General features: G+C 40.2%; 1 protein-coding gene across 49 annotated transcripts in view; it reads left to right on the forward strand.

Moving 5' to 3' along the window:
- SORBS2 (sorbin and SH3 domain containing 2) overlaps positions 1-22,779 on the forward strand; it is a 235,415-nt gene that overhangs the window by 135,350 nt on the left and 77,286 nt on the right. For 15 of the 49 annotated variants that reach the window (XM_017862581.1, XM_017862589.1, XM_017862585.1 and 12 more), the window contains 5 exons: positions 2,886-2,912; positions 3,160-3,284; positions 4,072-4,713; positions 15,924-15,959; positions 19,573-19,711. In XM_017862581.1, the coding sequence (XP_017718070.1) occupies positions 2,886-2,912; positions 3,160-3,284; positions 4,072-4,713; positions 15,924-15,959; positions 19,573-19,711 (969 nt within the window). The other 34 variants (XM_017862598.1, XM_017862607.1, XM_017862602.1 and 31 more) reach the window with 10 other exon arrangements.

Consider the following 22,779-nt stretch of genomic DNA (forward strand, 5'->3'; position numbering starts at 1 on the left):
TCCAGACAGATACTCACTAGTTTGTGCCTCGACACAAGGAAAAGTGCTGGTAAGAGCATGTGGAGGTCTTCATTCTTCAAGACCCTATTTGTTAAAACATTCACATGCAAAACAGCCAGGAAAGGGAAAAACGTACACCATTTAGTCATTCGTGGATTTTCAGTGAAGCAGTGACTATCTACTAAAGAGCAGTAAACCTTCAGGCCCCTAGTCCTAGCTTTGTGGGTTTTTTTACAAGTGAATGTGCATCAGGAATGTTGCAGATGTGTGGGGAAAACCATTTTCCCCACACATCTGCCAAGCCATTTACCTGACCGACTTTTTTTTGTTGTTGTTCTAACCTATACTGTCTTTACTTGACATGGATCCATGATACTTTCTATTACCTGCTCCAAAGAACAGGTGTCCTCCCTCTCCTAGGCTTTCCTGCAGGGATAAAATAAAAGCAGAGCCATGCTAAACAGTGTCCACATAGGAGACTATAACAAAAGGGCAAATCAGGACTGGGTGTTCCAAGTCCTGGATTTATTTTAAAGAAAGACAAATGATATGTACTTTAGTCTCCTTGAAAGACCACCCACTTCAAGGCAGGCTTTAATCATCAACATAAGCTTTATTAAAATATTGGTTCATCCTGAAGTTCGAATCCATGGCCATTTTCTCCTTTCTCTTAATTCCGCACACACGTGTCCACTGTGTGATGCAAGGCCCTTCAGTACAGCCCACCACTCTTACTGTAATGTTTCCAGTGGCACAGGGACAGATTCATTTGGAAATCCCTGGGCCCAGTGTCCCAGGAAGAGACCCACAGTAGAGCCTGGAGTGACTGTCCTCTGATTCTCACACTTACCGTTTCCTGGGGCTCCATCATCTTCAACACGGTGACCAGCGTGAAGAAACGGAGCCTGCCCCCTACAGACTATTAGAGGGAGTTTATTTCCAGTGTCCTTCAGACCTGCCCAGTACACCCTCTTCTTTCTCACCACACCCACACCCCTTGCACCTCCAAGCCTCTGGCTCCCATTACCTCGTCCCCAGCACATACCACATGCCTTCTTTTTTATCTCAGTTTTACCAAACCAAGCGTAAAAGACACTCCCTATGCTCGAGAAAATAATCAGAATATAATCATTGTTATTAATGCTGCTTCTCTTCTCATAAAGGAGCTTTGGGTGATTTTATTGCCTTTTCCCCAATCCCAAAATTTATTTTTCATTGTCCTTTCCCAAATCTCAAAATTTGTTCATTGTCCACAGTGGATGGCAGCCTCATGGTTGTTAAATCTCTCTCCTGAGTGCCCCAAAACAGAATTCTGATGATTGCTCTATATTGCCAAACTGTCTTTTTCTTTATCTTCATCATATAACTGATAAAGAATTTCAATCATTTCTGCTTCCATCAAATCCTAGAAGGAGGGCCAGGCCCAGTGGCACACACTTGTAGCCCCAGCTAACCAAAAGACTGAGTCTATAGGATCTCTTGAGCCCACTATTTCAAGGACAGCCTGGACAAAATAGCAAGACCCCATCTTTAAAAAATAAAATAGAATTTAAAAAATTGTACAAATTCTAGAAGTAGGATCCAATAAGCATTTCATGCATAATTCTTCAAAGTAATTTTTCTCTATGGTACCCATTTTATTACTCTAATTTTAAATTCATTGGAAATAAAATCCATACAAAGTTATCAATGATCAGAAAGAATGGGAATTCATTAGTCTTCTCTGGCTCACCTGAGCTGGTATCATTCTAATGTACTCTGTGCTGACTCACATTTGTATTTCGATTTGTATTTGCTTTCTGTTTGATTTGGGAAAGAAGCGCATTATCAACATATTTGTATCTAAAAATCAGATGCTTGCATTTTCAACCCATTTTTATCATTCTAAATTCTTGTGTTTAAACTTGAAAATAACTATTCTGAAGCATTAAAAGAAAACAAAGACTTTTCAGCATGTAAAGTTCCTGTTTTATGAATTGAAATGAGAATCTAATAATGGTCCTGGGGACACGCAGAAGGAATCCAGGACTGAACAGCAGGTTGGGCTAAAAGCTTAATGAATCTAAGTAAAGTTGACCATGTGCTTTAATAAACCAGGCAACACAAGCTGATGACTTCAAATATACATGAGTTAAACGTGCAAAATGATTACCTCAAATGTGCATATAGAAGATTCTGGAATATATAACTTCAATAGAATTGATAACAAATGTATCACTGATACCTTGCCAACTGCCTTACCAAAAGCAATTTATTAGTACTGAAATTTATTTTCCACAGCTTACTAGCTGAAAGACAGTGGAACATATTGTAATAGCTCTTTCATATTTGAGTATAAAATGACTTTTATATGGCAATAAGAAGAAAACTCAGTCTCGAGAATAATTTGAAAATGTCACATGATATGGTAGACAGGTCTACAGTTTCCTAAGGTAAAAAAAATGCAAACTACAGAATACAGTTCTCTAACACAGGAGTTAAATATGCTTATCAACAGCAGGGCACTGAAAGTTAACGATCTGTTGGTTTGAGTTAGTGCTGTTTATAAACCAGGTCTCTTTTGATCCTTTAATTTGATATTTAGAAATTCACATATTCATCTTTGGCCATAATAAGATTAAAATTGCATGTTACAACATCATTGATGGGAAAAATTAGTGTTTGCTATATAGATTTTATATATTATAGATATTTAATGAATGACATTCTAATTGAAGTAAAAATAAATGTACAAGCCTCCCTTTGGCATGTTTGACATACCCAGATTTTAAAACTGAAATAATGTTTGCAAAAATAATGCATATAGTTCTTTGCCATGTTATTTTTACTGGGTTATTAATTTATTTCACCTTAGTCTTCATTTCAACATTTTTTTTTTCTTTCAGGGCGTGATTCTCAGTCACCAGACTCAGGTACAGAAAAAATATTCTGAATAACTATTATATTATTTGTGACTTTTAAAAAACGTATTCATAGCCACATGTGCTGACTTCATGTTAAATTTAAATTTCATATACTGTTATGCATATTAAATTAAACCTCTATTAAGAACACTACAATTTTGGAAATAAAATAATTTTGGAAATAAAATAAATTTTATACAAAATGTTTAAGTGAACGTAGATATTTTTGTATCCAATTGTTTTCCCTTAATGAAAGCTTGGAGATCTTACAATGATGGCAATCAAGAGACACTGAATGGAGATGCTACATATTCCTCTCTTGCAGCAAAAGGTTTTCGAAGCGTTCGACCAAACCTACAAGATAAAAGATCACCAACTCAGGTAACCCTGCACACTCTTGTCTACTGTATTATTTTAAGGCATGATTATTAGACCACTGCTTACAGCTGCTTTCCTAGTGTGCATATTTCAATACATGTTTTATTTTCATATGTTTTACTTTTGTATTTAGTTTGCTTGCCAGGCTTGTATTTACAACATGGAGAACAAATTTTAACAAACAAGAGTTTGGTTTTGTTTTGTTTCTGATTAAGCTCATAAAAGTATATCAGTTTCTAACATAATCTCTAGCATATATTCTAATTCTTTAAAAGCTCACAGCTGATGCTTTGGATTTAAACTGATGAGGTCAGCAATACATTATGTATTCAATAATTATGAGTATGCAACTATTATATTAACTAAAGGAGCTCTGTGTTGGAGATATTAGTAAAATTGTGCCACAAGCATGAAAATTGTTATAAAACAATACTATTAAATAAACCATATATATATATATTTCAAAGTCTAATAAAATATGCCAAGGGAACATATGTTCACTTTTAACATAATTTCCCACAATGTAGGTGGAGCAAAGGTTATAATGTATTCTCTGGAAACACTTTTTTCCCCTAAGGGCAAACATTGATAATAAATGTAAGTGCATTCTAAATGGAATGAAAATGATCACTCAATCTAGCTAACAAAATGGATAGCATAATCAGAAGGTGTGGCATTGCTTTACTTCTGTAAAGGCAAGGTTGACACTGGTTTCTTTCATGACTAACTTGGACTTTCTCTGTTTTTCTTTCAACTTTATTTCTTTCTCTGGATCCCATTGCCAATCCAGGCACCCCCTCCACCAGACAGAAAAGAGAGCTTTCACAGCTCTTTGATAACCAGTCACACAAAGGGTGTCATTTTAGACCAGTTAGTAACTAACACACAAATTCCCTGCAATACAGAGTACTTTGCTAACAAAAAACCTCCTCAGGGAACTATGTATTCCAATGAAGATTCGAGGCAGACAATTGTATATTCTGAAGAATCTAACACAACCATGTCGTATACACAAAAAATCACTAATCCACTACCAGCAGCTTCCAGCACGGATCCTACACCATTCACTAACATCAACACCCCAGTTCTACAAGAGGACTACAGGCAAGATTCTCAAACGCGGAGGATTTCTACCTTGAAACTAACCCATAACGAGGATCTAGGAAGTAGCAGCCCTGTTAATACTCCACATTTTTCCAAATCTGTTGAAGTACCATCATTTCTCAAAAGGCCCTGCTCACTGACCCCTAATCCAGTGCCTGAGACACACACAGCATCTCTTTCCATACAGATAGCTCCCCTTTCAGGACAGGATCCTGAAAGCCACAAATGGCTACCTGAGCTTTCTCCAGAGACTGCAAAGATACGTCTTCAGCAAGAGAGACAAAAATCTGCAGTTGCAGTGGCCTCTCAGTCCTCAGGCTGCAGGGTGGTACCTTACACTTCTCAGTCTCTTCGTATTAATACATGTGTGTTGTAGAGACCCTAACTCCTTTGGTTTGGGCTTCTTATATGACCTAATGCTTTCTTAGTTTCCAAGCAGGAGGGGAAAGGAGAAAGAAACCATTTTCAAATTTAAAACCCTACTGAATTCATCAGCAAATGTCTAGGTATTTTTAAATGTAAATATGCATATACAGATCTTTCACCCAGAAATCATGTTCTAAAATTTTTTTTCTTCTAGATATTTATGGAGAATCATTGAGGGCTCAGTGATTTAAGACACTGCAAACTACTCCAGGGCTTAAAGCATGTTTAGGTTTCAGAGAAATAGTTTTCCTATGAGACCTTTTTGCACTTAGATTTTACTTTATTTACATGTGTAAAATCTCTTCAAATAATTGCCAATTATAATTTGCTTTGGCAGGGAGCAGTTATTTTGATTTTAAGCAGTGTCTATTTCTTTGCAACCCAATATTCATTTTCACTAAAACTTAATCAGTTTATCATTTCAGAAAGTATATTAGCCAACTTTTATCATCCAGACTTGCAGGAAGTAAATCTTTATTTCCATATATGTAGAATTATCTCATAACATCCTTCTGCTTACATGTATTAGTCTGTCAGCAGGAGAAATGTGCTTCTCTTTTTGACTTCTCCATAAAACAATGTAGTGCTAAGAGCATAAACTTTAAGGGTAAACTGTAGATTTTAATCCAGGCGTCACTATGTGATGAGACATTCATCTAAACTTTCCTGTGAGTCCAAACAAAGAAATGAGAATACTAATTAATCCTTAATTCACAGGTCATGATAAGACTAGGGAATTACCATAGACTTGGCTAGAGCAAGCACTTAATAAATGACAGCTGTTAATAAAAGATAAAATAGTAGCAGCAACAGCAGTAGTGTTAATATTGAAAACACTGGTGTCTAAGTAAATAATTTGTATAATACTCCTTTTTGTATCTGTGTTATTAAAGATCATCCAAAACATATCCTTGAGGAGATACATTTTTAAACTGTGCAGAAAATCTCCAAAAGATAACTAACTGACACCAAGATCCCCCCACCCACTCATAAAGCAGAAGAACCTCAAACAGAAATGATTAAAAGGACAAACAGGTATTATCACACCTCTACTCAAATACCTTCTCCATCAGCTAATCGAGATGTGCAAAATTCATTCAGTAGAGCAATTTCTTTTAATTAAGGTAATAGCTTCTGAAAGCACCTGTGAAATCAGATGACAATAATAATAACAACATTAATAGCAGTTAACAGATATTAGGGGTTTACTCTATGCAGACGCTGTTCCAGCTTGTTTATGTTTATTAATAATTTCCACAATCCCATGGAGTAGGTATTACTACTGTCCTTATTTTATGGCTAAGGAAACTGAGGCACAGAAGAAGTTGCTCCCCTGGGGTCATGCAGCTGGCAAAAGGCAGAACCAGGATACACACCCTGGCAGACTGGCTGCAGGGCCGCCACTCTGAAAGAGTGCTACTTCTCCTTGCGAAATAGTTACTTACCAGTGACAAGGAGACAGGGCGCCATGATGGTGGAAGCTAAGGCAGATGCGTCTCGATCAGGTTCAGGAGTCCAGGAAGGTCTGAGGGAGCAAAATCCTTGGGCGACTGTACAGACAGGCCTGTGCCAGTGTCAGTGAGCGGACTCGCCAGTGTCCCAGGATGGGCATGCCAGGAAGCAGGCGAAGGAGAAGTCATAGGAACACATGTCAGTCACTGGATTCATCCAACATGGTTTGCTTCTTCAGAATGGTTTTGTGATGTTTGAAAACAAGCTGATACTTTTCATTTTTCGTGGTTTTATCCAGGCTGAGCAGAGACGGTTGGTTTGATTATATAATCCCCAGGGTATCAGCACCACCCAAAAGTTAAGATTTGAGATCCTGTCACTGCTCTTTATTCAACAAATATGTATTGGGTGCCTAACCTATGTCCAGTCTGTTCTAGTGACAGAGCTGGATTTGAAACCATTCCTGCTTAAAATTTGTCTGTGTGTGGCAGGAGGAGCAAACATTAATAAGAACTTGAATAAATTACATAGATTAGAAGATTATGGAAATTGAGTTATGCCATGCAAAGCTGAGTTGTGGAGACCAGATATCATGTCAGGTATGGTAACTCAATCAATAGACCTCACTGAAAAGACAGAACAGCTTTGAAGGGGGAAGACTATTCCAGGCAGAGGGAATGTCTTATGTAAAGGCTTTGAGGTTGATCACTCTGGGGCTGTGGGAGGACCAGAAGGAAGCCTGAGGGAGGGAGAGGAAGTAAGTGAGGTTAGAGTGATAGGAAGTGAAGTCAGAGGTAAGAAAGACCCGACGACGGGAGGCCTTGTGAGCCATTGCAAGGATTTTGACATTTACTCTCAATAAAAATGGAGGCCACTGGAGGATGTTGAGGCTGCCACCATTATTATTTCTGTTATATTTTAACAAAATCATTCTGGCAACTCAGTGAAAAACGTACCATAGTGGGGCAAGGAGGAGATCAGGCAAACCAGTTAGGTAACTACTGCAGTCCTTTAGGTGAGAAATGATGGGGGCTCAAAGCAGGGGGCAGCAGAGGAGGTGGTGAGAAATCAGACCGTGAGAATGTATTTTGAAAGTCAAGCAAACAGGACTTCCTGGCAGATTGCATGTGGGATGTGAGGAAGAGAAAAGTCAAGGTTGACTCCAACTGGAAGATAGCGTTGCCTTCAGCTGAGACTGGACAGCTGTGGGTGGAGCAGGTTGGTGGAAACTTCAGAGGTCCCCATTTGGGAAACAGGAAGTTTGAGGCATTTCTTAGACACCCACATGAAGTGGTCAAGTAAGCATTTGGATGTGAGAACCTGTACTTCCCGGGGAAAGGTCCTGGTTGGAGATATGGGCCATTGGCTAGTCGATGGGTTTTGTGGCCATGAGACAGAGTGAGATCACCAGGGGGTTGGACAGAGAAAAGGGGAGGACCAAGAGTTGAGCCTGAGTGAATCTCAGCATTAAGAGGAAGAAGCAGCAGAGGAGACTGAAAGCAATGTCCTCTAAGGGAGGAGGAAATCCGGGGAAATGTGGCATCCTAAAAGCCATGCGAGGAAGATGTGTGGAAAGAAAGGGATGGTTCACTGCACAAATGCTGTTGATAAGACAGGTTTGAAAGGAAATCTGAAAACTTACCATTGATTCCATAGTGAGGAAGGAGGCTTTCTTGGAGTGGGTATGAGAGAGACCGGGAAGAGAGTGGTTGGGCAGTCAGCTCTTTCAAGATCTTATTAACATAAAACCATTCATCTAGTTATTCACCCTCCCCGAGCAGCAGTTTTCTCATCTATAAAACTGCTGGGAGGTTTGAGTAAGGCATATAAGGATCTTGGCATGGTGCCTGCTTCATAGTAATTCCTAAACCTACAGTGGCTGTCGTCATGATTAAATAATATTTTTCCAAATTATGCATCTGATTGGGAAAAAGAAATATATTATTTTCAACAAATACTTTTTTTTTTTTTTTTTTTACTGGTGGGTAAAAGTTTGTTTCAACAGACTTGCAGTTTGTTCCAACATAGTGTGTCCTCTTTCCTCAGGCTTTGTAAAAAAAAAGGTAGCATGAAGCTGTTGCAGTTTTTATTCTCTGTTTAAAATTTTGGCAAGAACATTTAACATGAGATCTGCCTTCTTAAGAAATTTGTAAGTGTGCAGCGCAGTGTTGTTAACTGTAGGCACCATGCTATGCAAAGCAGATCTCTAGAATGTATTCATCTTGCATAACTAAAACTTCCTGCCCACTGAGTAGCAACTCATTCACCCCCGCCCCCAACCCCTGCCAACCACCACTCTACTCTCTGCTCATGTATTTGTCCTTCTGAGACTGGCTTTCACTTGGTATAACGTCCTCCAGGTTGCTCCATGTTACAGCATGTGGCAGAATATCCATCTTTTTAAAGGCTGAATAGTGTTCTAGTGTGTGCATACACCACATTTTCTTTATCTATTTATCCATCCGTGGACATGTGGTTTGTTTCTACGTCTTGATGATTGTGATATGCTTCATTTTTAAGTCTCATTTTCATGCAATGATCTTTCACAATGGTGACCTTTCCAATTTAAACACTTGCACTCCGCATTCTGGCAAGTCTTAGCCAATGCCAGGCGCTGTAAGCTATACACTGGGAGTCAGACAAATATGTGCTCCATTATAAAGAATGAGGCTCCCAGGAATTACCAGGCCCAAGCAATAAAAGTGCACCAAGATGTGAAAAGTACATTTCAGTGTTCCAGAAGTTTTATTTACATAGTTTTGTTATTATTAAAGTCTGATCGTTAGTTTAAGAAGAAAACTACAGGTCACTGTTAGAAATTCTCTTCATATTTGACAGTTTTTCATAGTGTTTTCTAAATGGCATGTGCTTTAATTGTCCTCCTGCAAACAGACCAGAAATGAGGCATGTTATCCTTCTGTTACTGTGTGACCAGATATCCTGTTGCTAAAAATGTCACATTGTTCTCAATGTCAAGTAAGTGAAGGTATAAGCCAGACGCTTTGGAAAGCCAGCAGAAAGCTACACCCCCAAAGAGTTTCTGTGGCATCTGTGCTATGTTCTTTGCTTCAGGAAGATAAGCTTGTCCTGTCTGTTACGAAACAACATAATCGATCAATTGCCACAGCCTCACTGTCACAGCTGCCACTGCACATATGCTGGGGACTCACAGGGGAACTTGCCTGACCGTGGTGTAGAAGGGAGAGGAAACTCATTTCTTGTGCTCCATGAGATCAGTATGTAGATGCTAAGGAGGACAGAGTAATGCAGACATGTCGGCAGTGTGGGGTGGTAGGTGCAGAACTGCAGAATGCACCTTCTGGAACATTCCTATCAACACCAGCCCCGATCATGGATGTCCTCCATCAGGATGGCTTCCTTTCTGTGGGCTCGTAATGCTATTAGTTGATCAGGTCTTTGGCAATTTCTCCATTTGATGTCTGTTCACGTGCATGCATATGCGTGCATTTAAATAACTGAACATTAGAGAATACTTGGGAGGCCAACATGAATTTACAAATAAAACATCCTCTTCAACATCTCCCAATAGATGGGCCTCCAGCCTCTTCTGAATACACTTAATGAAGATCTCAGTTACATTCCAAGGCAGCAATCCAGTGCTCAATCATTTCTGAGATCGAATTATTGGAAAGAATTTCTAATACCAGGTCATGATCTGCCTTCCTTAACTTCTGCATGGTTATCCACAGCGCAAAAGAGAGAGAATGTTCTTCCGCCTCCATCTGACAGTGTTCACGTGATCCTTCTCCTCCCTACCCTGATGCTGGCTTTGTGTAGAGCACTCCTGTTCCTTCCCAGTATTTTGATTTTTTTAAACATGATTCTCCTTTTTTTGAGAGCTATTACAACACGCCAGGCACTGTGCTAAGCACTTTACGTTTCCCCGCTTAATTTTTTTTTTTTTTTTTTTTTTTTTTTTTTTTTTTTTTTTTTTTTTTTTTTTTTTTTTTTGAGGCGGAGTCTCGCTCTGTCGCCCGGACTGGAGTGCAGTGGCCGGATCTCAGCTCACTGCAAGCTCCGCCTCCCGGGTTCACGCCGTTCTCCTGCCTCAGCCTCCCGAGTAGCTGGGACTACAGGCGCCGCCACCTCGCCCGGCTAGTTTTGTATTTTAGTAGAGACGGGGTTTCACCGTGTTAGCCAGGATGGTCTCGATCTCCTGACCTCGTGATCCGCCCGTCTCGGCCTCCCAAAGTGCTGGGATTACAGGCTTGAGCCACCGCGCCCGGCCTCCCCGCTTAATTTTTACAGGCTCTAAGAGATGGGTTTTATCCGTGTCTGTATCTTACACATGAAGGAACTGAGGCCAAGGGAATTAAACAACTTGCCCAAGTCTGTCTGACTCAAGATCCACAGCTCAGCCACTAGCTTCTGCTACCTCTATGCTCTCACACAAGCTGATTCTTAAATCCCATATTTTGGTAATGCTCTTAAAATATGACACTTCCCCAGACGTAAAACCATATTCCCAATCTGAACACCACAGAGTATGGTAGAAATATTTACTCCCTTGATTCAGATGCCACATGCTGTCAGTGTGCCCAATCTGTGTGACAATGTTAGATCACTTGTCGCCCAGGTCTTGGGTAGGGAGTATATGGTTAAAATAGTTTTTATTATGAGGCCGTCAGACACTCTCACGTCATTACAATGCAAGCAGTACAGCCAGGCCTTAGGGAAACGGGGTAATGACCAGGCAGCTGCCCTCCGTCCTGCTCAGTCACAGGAACTGCACAGTTCCGTCTCTTACTTTCCACTCTGTTGTTACTTCAAGTTATCCGTGGGTTTCCATGACATTCTCTGACTCCTTGCATTTGGGTACCTGACAGCTACCTGAGGGGCATTCAGTGTCATATAATTCAAATTCCCAGGAGGGAGGCAGGGCCCCACTGGCCCAGTGTAGTCCAGTTATTCCCCCTTCCTAATCAACTGTGGCCAGCAAAATGATGATCCGGCAACACACACAGCTGCCGGGCACGTCTCCTCATATGCCCGGGACAGGCCATGAAAGAGGGGGCACATTGTCCCAAAAGGATATGGGGATGGGAGGTAAAGACTGGTTTTTTTTGTTTTGTTTTTTTTGTTTGTTTGTTTGTTTTTTTGAGGCGGAGTCTCGCTCTGTCGCCCAGGCTGGAGGACTGGTTTTTTAAAAACCCCTTCTGGCCAGGCACGGTGGCTCACGCCTGTAATCCCAGCACTTTTGGAGGCCGAGAGCAAGACTCCGTTAAAACACACACACACACACACACACACACAAAACTCCCCTTCCTAGATATTTTCTTTTCAAGAAAATTACTGTCAACTCCTTTGGAAAAAAGAGAACAAAAGCCTGTCAGATTTCTTTGCTTGATATTTAATATATATCCCTTATGTTCCTTGAGAAATGAAGCCTAGAAGCCCAATGACTAAAGATGTTAAGAGGCAGATGTTAGGATCCTCGGCCACGGGGCCACATCAAGCCAACGGGAGCCTGAGGTGGAAGGAAATTCTCTGCTCCCTTCTACCTGTTTTCATATATTGTGAATGAACTTTTTCCTAGAATGTTTAAGTCATTAGAATTTTTTTGAAAAGTTGAAATGCAGGTTTACTGACACTCACACATTATTTTAAGCTTAAATATTTTATTTAAAGCCAAATGAACTTTTTTTTTAAAAATTTGAGACAGAGTCTTGCTCTGTCACCCAGGCCAGAGTGCAGTGGTGTGATCTTGGCCCACTGCAACTTCCACCTCCCAGTTTCAAGCAATTCTCTTGCTTCAGCCTCCCAAGTAACTGGGATTATAGGTGCCTGCCACCACGCCTGGCTAATTTTTGTATTTTTAGTAGAGACGGGGTTTCACCATGTTGGCCAGGCTGGTCTCAAACTCCTGACCTCAGGTGATCTGCCCGCCTCAGCCTCCCAAAGTTCTGGGATTACAGGTGTGAGCCACTGTGCTTGCCCTATTATGTGTTTACTTCACCTTAAATTAATTAAAAGTGATTTAAGATTGCCATCAGTTAATTAGAAATTATCAAACATGTCTATTCTCTCAACTAAAACTGAAATAAGCAAACATGTAGATTTTGAAAATATTATTGATGAGTTTTCTTGAGTTAAAAACTCCAGATCCATTTTTTTTCCTCTTTTCCTATGGCTTGGCATGCACTGGTCTTTATTTATATTTTTGACATTTTTGTTCAGTATGGGGTATATTTTCTTTTTTGCATTGATCTTGATTTTCTTTCAAAGATTGCATTGAAACAGAATTTATCTCGGTTACTTAGTTTTTGTCACTCTATAAATTTTGCACCTCAATAAGCACTTTACTCTCCTCTCCCTAGGCCTGGCCATGCACTCCTTCATATCCCCACTTCACACCTACCCTGTTTCTCCTCCAGCTTCCACATCTGCTGCGTCAGCAAGTGATGGCTTAGGGGCTTGTGACTATAGATGTATTGTCACTGAGCTTATGAGCAAACTAAAAATCATATTACCCATGACTGTAGTGGCTTTAGAGACAGCAAGCTTTCATTCTTTCATTTTCAGCCTGTTTCAAAGCAAAGGATATGGGCAAATGATGCCCGCCTTGAGGGTGAACATGACTTCCGCGTTCTGCCATCTGTCCCATCATTTCTTGGCATCCAGCATGGGCTTGGTTTGCACATCCTGGATACTTTCCTGGCCCATGATGGGCACTTGAGTTTGCAATGCCTTCATCCAACTCAATACGCTTTCTCCACTGCTGAAGCTCACCTTCCCTTGAGTCTCCATGCCCCTTCGTTCCTCAGGAGCTCCAGTGTCGATTGGTGATCACTCTCATCCACAGGCTCTCCTTAGCATTCTGCATTGGAGTCATTTGGACGGAGAAGCTCAGTGCTAGTTTGAGTGAGCAGGTGCTCTCTCTTGGTGTATGAAGCATAGGTTTAAGTACTGTCCCTGTCCTTTGCAGAAGACCAGACAGCCCCTGACTGCTAGCTGGTGTTTCTCATTACCCCCTTCCTGCTAGCTCAAGGGTGGGGGAAAGAAAAAACAATTTATACTCACAAAAAGTTGGTGACCTTTGATCCCTATTCAATCACCTCAGTCTTCCACAGTCTTGAAAAGGAGACCCAAAACAGTGAGGATGATTTTCTGCGTCATCTACTTGCCACTCACGAAGTAAAGTAAAAAATGTGCTTGTTTTAAGCCAGTTTTCCCTATTTTCAGGGTAGTCCAAATGGGGAAAATACCGTCTTCTTCCCCTTCATACCTTTCCAGCCGCTCTTCTGATTTTCCTCAGGAGAAACACGTGTCTCATGGTCTTTCTCTCCCCCCGGGCCTATAGAGTATTCCATTCATGTGGAGATTGGGGTCTTGTCAAAGCTTTTTTATGGGTGACCAGTACGACTGTTGAATTATTGAGTTATATCTGTAGAAATGTAAGTGTGATGTGACTCACCACGAGGCATTTCATGCCTTACACTCACAAACACACACACGCACACATACACACACGTGCATTAAAAGACTCAAAACCAGGAACATGTCAGGAGGTAGTGAAAGAAATTCAAAAGGTGGAATAATTTTGTTTTCTGTGGACATTCTATTTGGAAGAACAATTGAATGGATAAGGGCCATCCCCAGACATAATGCTATGCAAACTAATGATCTTATTACCCACGACAGTGGTGATTTTAGAAAGAATACGCTTTAGCTTTTGACATGTTTCAAGTCACAGGCTATGGACAAGTCAGTCCAATGGGGGTTAAAGTCATTAGATTTATTTTCTTTTAATTTGAAAGGGAAAAGTCTTATGAGCAGATAACTCAAATCCTTTTGTATGATTTGTATTATTTCATAGTTTTCATTTAGCATAAATAAAACTAAAAAGAGATTCATATTACATGGAAGCATCCTTAGTAAAGCTGCATTATTAGGGGAAATTTCATTGACGCTATCCAAAGACTGCTTTATACTGAATTACATTCAGACTTATAGCAAAATTTTAATATATTAAGTTAGAATTATGGTAATTTCATAATATTATAGTTTTACCTCCAATAAGATTGCAATTACTATAAGCACTCAGTAATAAGGATGCATCCCTACCAAAATATTTTAAGTTCTGGGTAACTAAGATTTCTGTCAGTTATTTCTAGAGATTTAAACAACCATAAACAGTTATATATATATATATATCTCACATTTAAAATGACTATGTTTGAACAAGAAAAAGTCATATTAAGTAAGATTAGGACAAGAAAATCTGTCTTTTTATCCAAGGTTGGGGTTTCTTAACCCGTTAGATCAAGGATATGCTTTAGAGTGTCTCTCTCCTCATGAAGTTTATGCAGAACTTTCTGTATGTATGAATTTGTGCATTTCCCTAAAAGAAGGATCAGTCACTTTCATCAGATTTCTAAGGGATCTGTGATTCAGAGAGTCCTCTTTATATGATGGATTTTTTAAAAGTATTCAAGTAAAAGTCTGAGAAAAAAAGTATTGTAACCTTTTGTATCATGCTAACAACGCACATGACACCAGCCATTATGAAAATTACGGCCGCCAAAGAACACCAAATTGTACTCCTTAAACATTTACTAGGCAATATTTCTAAGTGTAAGCGGTTCTCCTTCATTCATTTCCCATCTTTGTACTAGTATCTCACAATACCTCTGGCCATCTATCTTCAAACAATTTCCTCCCCCAAACATCCCCTCCAAAAAAATATCTATTCTGAGAGGTAGAAAAAACAAGTAAGAAAACTTGCTTCGGAGTTTTATTCACTTATGTTGAATTCAGTGCTTATCATCCTGTTTGTCATGTGCGGTCAGACGTCGTCAAGGCTACCACAGGTGGTTGTAAAATTTCAAACGGTCATCTTCTCTCTTCTTCCTATAGAGCATCCCTTCGCTGTGATTAGCCTCTTGGGCTATATATATGCTTGGAGCTGTTAAATGTTTTATTTTTCCTTCAGTTTCTTTCTCCTTTACCTAAGATTTAGTGCCAACCATAGTTCTAACTAACTAGGGTGCATTCTAACCATTATCGGTGGCTGGTTTTCATTTTCACACATGGTACCTCTGTTTGCATTGCTAGGATATTTTTAAAGTCCAATTCTTTTCATATTTTGTAGTGAAATCAAAGAACAGATTTAATGAGTGGAAAGGAAATAAAATAGCATTTCCATTTATCTTTTCCACTTAGTTGTGTTTAGTATTATCAGTATTTAGATTCATAAACCAGGAAAAAATAAGACAAACAGATTTATGTTTTGGGGACATTTTGGCAAGGGGAAGCAGTTATGCAATTAGATTTTTCTAGTGAAGGGCAAACCAGTTCTGCTGACCAATAGTCTGATATCTTATTGTCACAAATACAAAAACTAAAACTCCTGAGGAAACGGTTTCATTGTGCCAACACTCTCAAGCCCCTACCCAAAATTACATTGCAGTGCTGTGTGAAAACCAGCCTTGTTTCCAAAACACACCGACTGGGTTCACTTTCTTCCTGTTTTCATGCTTTTTCTGCACTGTGTGGTTGGCACCTAATCCATCTGAATGTAACTCCTTAAAGTGCTTGCAAATAAAACCGATGCTTTGCCTTCTCTGCCAAATTGCAAAAAAAAGAGGTACTTTTGTTAATTGGATAATTTATCTCTTATTATTTTTTCCTCATACTCAGCTTGGAAATCAGAACTTACCTGCCAGTGTGTTGGAGGTAAATGCTTCACAGACACACAGACAAACCACACCAGAAGCCTCTCCTCCGTGCCCTCCTTCCGTGGTACCTTTGAACCGAGCCACTTTTTCACCAGGCAGTGGCACCAGCTCAGCATCACTTAGCCTTCTGCCACCCGATGGTTTGGGGTCTTCACGTCTGCATAAACCCCACAGCCTTTCCCACTGCTTATACAAACACCTGCTCCCAGCTCCTGAAAGCCTTATCCACAGCCATGACACAGGCTCTCTGACTACAGACTCCTCCCTGGCCGAGCACTCCTCCCGCTCGGAGAGTGAGTCCTCCACAGCCATGCTTGAGGAGCTGCAGATTGGTGACTCTGACACCACTGGCCGTTCTGAGACACCCTCCCCCACCTGGGGTCAGAGGTCTGCTGTGACAGATGGCACCACCTTAACCACCCCTGCGGCCACGCATGTAATTATTCTGCCTTTCTTTGCCTCCACCATTTCCTTAAAAGGACCGATTTATTGTGCCATCTCATTTTTCAGCTGACATTTTCATTTGCATAGGTGTTGATTCCGAAACCAATTCTGTGCCATCTGTCAGGGAAATCATTCGTCATCCTCATAAGCCTGCTTAAGGCTAAAAAAGTCACTTATATTCTCTTCATTCATTTTAAAATTGCTTACAGTTACTCTAAAATGGTTACTTATGGTTTCCCCTGTTACTGTAGCTGATGAGTTGTACGGTGATTTGCCTTGTTAGATAAGCATACATCACAATATGTTACGATCGTAGAGAAAGTCTAAAATTTTTCAAAAAATTTTAACCCAGTATTAATACACGTTAATAGTTTTTCTCACACACTCACATTAATGTGTCCTGTGTGACTCTTCTATAACCTTGTTTCTCACATAAATGATTACTGACTGCATGAGGCTAATTTTTCTTGCTCCTCCTTCTCTAATAGCTACAACTTTTGAATTATCTGTTGTCCAGGAGTGAATGATGTTGATAACCTTATCTACCTTTCAGAAATTTAGCCGTATGATTTTTTAAAATTATTCTTCCTGAGCCATTTCGGGATAGAAATTTATGAATACATTTTTAAATTTTGTATATCAATAATTTGTCTTTCATTTATGCAATATAAACACCTTTTCCATACATATATTATTTAAATATATCTATGTGATAAGCAATCCCTAATAAATGATCTGTGAATGGCTAAAATGTTTCAAAATTTTTTGGCCCAGATTCTGTATTGCATATAATGTCTAAGTAATGGCTTTCATTTAAGAGGCACATAGCTTCACGCAAAAAAAAAAAAAAAAAATTGATTTTTTAAAATTGATATTATAATGAAGTTCCAAACAAGCACTGTCATAGACAAAATTTTATTTGTGCTGCATAGTTTTATGTTCTATCAAGCTCATAAATCTGCATTTTATGCTCAGAGAAATGTTATAATAAGCCATATGTTTTTTAAGACACTGCAATTTACAAAAAGTAAAAGATGCTTTTTTTGGTAATAGGATTTAGTATTCCCCCAGTGGCTGGGTCTAACACTTTGCATTCAAATGTTCCATTCAGAGACTGGCTACAGAGGGAGCCTCGTTTTCCAGGCCTAACCCCATAGCGAGTCCCTCCCTGCCACACGGGACTAGCCCAACCACAGGTGCCAGGAGCACCGCAGGTGTGGGTTCCTCCCATGCCTTACTGTGCTTCAAATTGTTCTTAGCTTTTAAAACTTTACAAGGACCTTTAACCAAAAATATAAGGCAGTGAGAGGGTATCAGTCTACCAACTAACCTGTTCAATTTTCTGCTTTTAAGACTTTACAGGAGACTGTCTTATATACAGTCTTGTGGGCACAAGCAGAGCTACTTGTGAGAGAAATTAATTGCAATTATCAGTTTAAAATTGCAAATAAATTATTCGTGACATGTTTTTCCTAATAAGGAATTCACTATAACAATACAGTATTTTCTAAAATGCTAATGATACTATTGTATTCGTAAAATCCTGATTGGTTTAACACAATAAAAGAATACATATACTCTCAGTGTTTACTTTTTTAACCCCTAGTCAATATTACTGAAACCATCAAAATAGGATTCAGAGCAAGTTTGTAAGTTTAGTAACATAGTTAACCTGACGGTTTTTAATAAGGATTCTTTGGTTTTTAACATTAATTATAACATGTTATAATACTATTACAATGATATTGACAAAGATCCACCAAACTTAACTTGGGCAAGGAAGTGAAAATGTTCTCAAATCATTCATCAGAGGTACATAAAGGCTCTGAAGATTTGGGTAGGCCTGTGCCTCACACTTATCTGAACGTCCAGCTTTCTCCAGGGAGCAGGTCCTCAAGATGTGGCTGGTTATGATAGTAATTTTTCTAACAGCTTAGAGAATTACTTAATCAATAAGTGCAAGGCTTGTAATGAAATGTTTATTGATTTGGGGACATAAGTGGTGTGGCTATACAGTAATGAAATTAGACTTATTCTAAGTCATTTGAAAACCTATCTGCTTTAAAGTGAAATCAGAGAAATATGCAGTTACTATATCTGTTTCAAGCCTGTGTAATAGAAGTTTGTTTTGTTTTAAAATAAGTAGAAAAGATTCACAAATTATGGTTCTTTATCTGTGTGCCTATGTGTGTTGTGTGTATTTAGTTATAATTTTAACTAAACGTTCTTACTAATGTTTGATCTTCTATGCATGCATTGTGTGCGCCCTGTAATGGTCAGTACCGTGCTGTGGGTAGACCTACAGGCATGCTTGATAGTCCTGAGCTCGATATCTGTGAACTAAGCCGATTCAGTTCCATCAGAATAGATACCTGTTGAACATCTACTCTGTCATCAGCACTAGGCTGCATGTTATATAAAATATTAAAGAAGCATGTATATGACCATCTTCAACAAGAAGCTTGAGATACCATTGGGGTTATAAAATACTCGGATATGAAACAATCAAAACAATGAATAATTAAGAAATCAAACAGAGATTGATGAAGTGCTCAGTGAGGCTGAAGTAGGGAGAAGCCAGTGGTTGAACATGCCTTTCTGATCCTTTACCAGATATTTGATCCTTCTAGAATAGGTTGCTTCATGATATATACATCCAAACAACTGGATTCCTTATGTTATTCTCCTGGGTCTGGAAACATTGATTCACTAGAAGATATCCTTGACTAGGTCTGAGAACCAATCCCTTGCCTCATGTCAAAGGACATCCATGTCAATGCTGCATGCGGAGCAGCACGACAGTATTCTGACCGCTGATGTTCTGACTGTCAGAGCAAAGTTGTCCTCCACGTTGACTTGCTACTGACTCCTACTGATACCATTTGGCACCTCTGTTGGCAGAGTGGCATGCCCGCTAGTCAGCCACTTTCATTCTTCCTAACCACTCCCTGGGTCCTCAGATACACAAGAGAGTGATTTTCAGAAATAAGGGAAGAGAGAGAAGGCAAAGAACATACCATGTCCTCTGACCTCAGTTTTCAAAATAAATAAGAGCTTGGCAGCTGATTACTGCCATGTGATTGGAAGTCTTTTATTATCGCCTGATGGAATGATGTCTGCAGGGAACTATGTGCTAATTTAACTCGATGGCTTTGCACTTTTCCCAGAGCCAGATAACAGTGAATGGAAACTCTGGAGGTGCCGTGAGTCCCATGAGTTACTATCAGAGGCCGTTTTCCCCCTCGGCATATTCTCTCCCAGCCTCACTCAACTCCAGCATCGTCATGCAGCACGGCTCGTCCCTTGGTAAGTAATTTGCTCACCCTGATTTCCGTGGCAACCTCAATATGGCAAGTACAACCACAGGAGAAAAATATGCGGCATCAAGGTGAGGCAGGGGGTGCTCAGCACTCCACTGTTTCATGACCCTATCCCCAGGGAGAAACTGGGGCAGAGGACCCAACATGGGAGAAAATGGGCACCATGCTCTTCCAAGACAATGACTCCACCTGAGCCTGGAGTGGGCACTTAAATGTTTGGGGTGGTGGAGCAGAAAGAAAAAGAAGATGGTTACTTAGGGTAAGGGGGTTTGTGCCACTGGAGGACATGAATGCAGGCTTTTCCACTAGGGCAGCTTGTTCATCTTTGGAAGAGCTTCCACCGTGTCCACTGTGGACTATTTCCTGGGGTCTATATAAGGGAGAATCGTTTGACAGTTGAAACAGTGTAATAGGAGGACAGGCTGTCCTGCAAAGCAGTGACACAGTCATCTACTGGCTCACAAAGGAGGAAACCACCGTTCAAACCAAGGCTGGGAGACCTGCAGTCAGGGATATGGTAGCGGGAAGCCACGCAAGAGAAACTTAAGAGTTCCCTTAAATGAAGGTTCAGTCATTGTATAGAGCAATCGTTCTTAACCCTCTGAGGACTAGGAATTCAGTAAAAGACAGAGCTCTCCTCCAGAAAACAAATGGACATACGGACATTCATAAAAACTTGTAAGCAGGTAATTTCATGGGGCTCATGGACTCTCTGTGGCCTCCTGAGAAAGAAGCTGTGCTATACAGTGATAGAAACGCTCTTACATGGTAAAATATATTCGGATAGTTCAGAAAATAATGTGATAAATACTTTTTTTTTTTTTGAGACAGAGTCTTGCTCTGTTGCCCAGGCTGGAGTGTGATGGCGCGATCTCCGCTCACTGCAACCTCTGCCCCCTGTGTTCAAGTGATTCTCCTACCTCAGCTTCCCGAGTAGCTGGGATTACAGGCACCCGCCACCACACCCAGCTAATTTTTGTATTTTTAGTAGAGACAGCGTTTCACCATGTTGGCCAGGCTGGTCTCAAACTCCTGACCTCAGGTGGTCCACCTGCCTTGTGCTGGGATTAATCCCAAAGTTCTGGGATTACAGGCATGAGCCACCATGCCCAGCCCATAAATATTTCTTAGTTTGTAAAAATGTAACTTAAAACCTAAAATATCAAAAGCAATATGAAATTGAACTATCATAGGAATTCAGGCTGAACAAGTTTCCATGAGGTCGACCTACTAGGAAGCTTCTAGGACAGCAGGGAGCAGAGGGCAGTTCTCAGGACCGCAGGACCATTCTGCACCTCCCCGAAAAGGAGAGGCCTGGTCCTCTGGCCACAGGGGCCAGCAACGGAGGAAAGAAACCAAAATCTGGGACTTGAACCACCGTGTCTTCTTTGACAGCCGACAACACACCTCCTTCCCCAGCACTGACTCAGTATTAAAAGGCTATGATGTTGTTTGTTTATTCAGGGACATTTTATGTCAGCATCCAGCATACGCATGATGGAACTCAACTTCTGAGGTCAACCAAAGCTCTCTAACTGTAAAACTTTAAAGGTAGCCATGGGGCTTATTAAAGTCTAAATATATCTGTGCCTTCACCGAGGCTATGCCTGAGGATCATCTGTGAATCCTACAATGATGTCCTTTTAGAGTTAAGAAAGTCAAACTTGCTTTTGCCGACATTTTGCCCTTAGCAATCAGCCCATAGTGTAGTATTATAATGGAAGTCCATCATATCTAGATTGTTTAAAATGGAACTATGCATTTACACACATATGAAGTAAAACTTGACAATTTATTCTAGCCATAGCTTTTTCCCAAATAATTATTAACACAGTCTGACTCTGTCTCATTGCCTGTCTTAGTGAATGCAGTTTTGTCCCCATCCCCATCCAACAAAAAATATAAATACTTGAATGTAGATAGGCTTTGATTTTAGAACATATTGATAAGTAGAGTTTTTACATATAAAACATTCTACGTGGAAAGACATTCCACATGTAAACACTGAACAAATTCCAGCTGGCCAGTGCTGTGATAGGTCTTGGGGGATATGTACATCTACCTGGCCCTAGATGAATTTTGTATTTAGTTTAGGACAAAAGATTGCTAAGATGACAGCTAGTAGACTATATATGAGAATAATAAAATAAAGGGCTAACTTCTATTGCATAAGGTATGGGTTCATAGAATGCAATGGATCAGATGTGAAGGCAGACTTGATTCTCCTTGCTTAGAGTAGGACTTTGCACGTGCTGGTGTTCAAAAAACAGTTGCTGCTGATAAAAATACTAGTATCATGGCGGCTCACTCAAGTCCTTTTTGGAATTAAATAGAAAGTCAATTAGTGTCACATGTCTCATTGTGTCTTCATAAGGACTAGCTTGAATGTTACTTTCACATTCAAGGGGCCATTAACAGGCGGAAAGAAGCTACAACCCGGGACTTGAACCACTGTGTCTTCGTTGACTGCAGACAACACACCTCCTTCCCCAGCACTGACTCAGTATTGAAAGGCTATGATGCTGTTCGTTTCTTCGGGAACATTTTATGTCACCGTCCAGCACATAAACTGCGCATAAAGCAGTTTTATAACTGGCCTCATCCATTCTTCATCAAAAAATGTATTAAAAATACCTTTCTGACACAAACTAAATTGAAAATAGTCATAATCATAGTAATAGCAGTTACAAATGTTACAGTGGATTTTACCTTAGAGAGATCTGAATTGTAATTACCCTTATATTGATGAGTTAAAATTTCTTAAAAAGCTTACTTATGGTCAGGTGCTGTGACTCACGCCTGTAATCCTAGCACTTCGGGAGGCCGAGGCGGGTGGATCATGAGGTCAGGAGATCGAGACCATCCTGGCTAACATGGTGAAACCCCTTCTCTACTAAAAATACAAAAAATTACCCAGGCTTGGTGGCGGGTGCCTGTAGTCCCAGCTACTCAGGAGGCTGAGGCAGGAGAATCGCTTGAACCCAGGAGGTGGAGGATAAGACCACGCCACTGCACTCCAGCCTGGGCAACAGAACGAGACTCCGTCTCAAAAAA

Source organism: Rhinopithecus bieti, unplaced genomic scaffold (assembly GCF_001698545.2).
Source record: "Rhinopithecus bieti isolate Rb0 unplaced genomic scaffold, ASM169854v2 scaffold_56174, whole genome shotgun sequence".
NCBI lineage: Eukaryota > Metazoa > Chordata > Mammalia > Primates > Cercopithecidae > Rhinopithecus > Rhinopithecus bieti.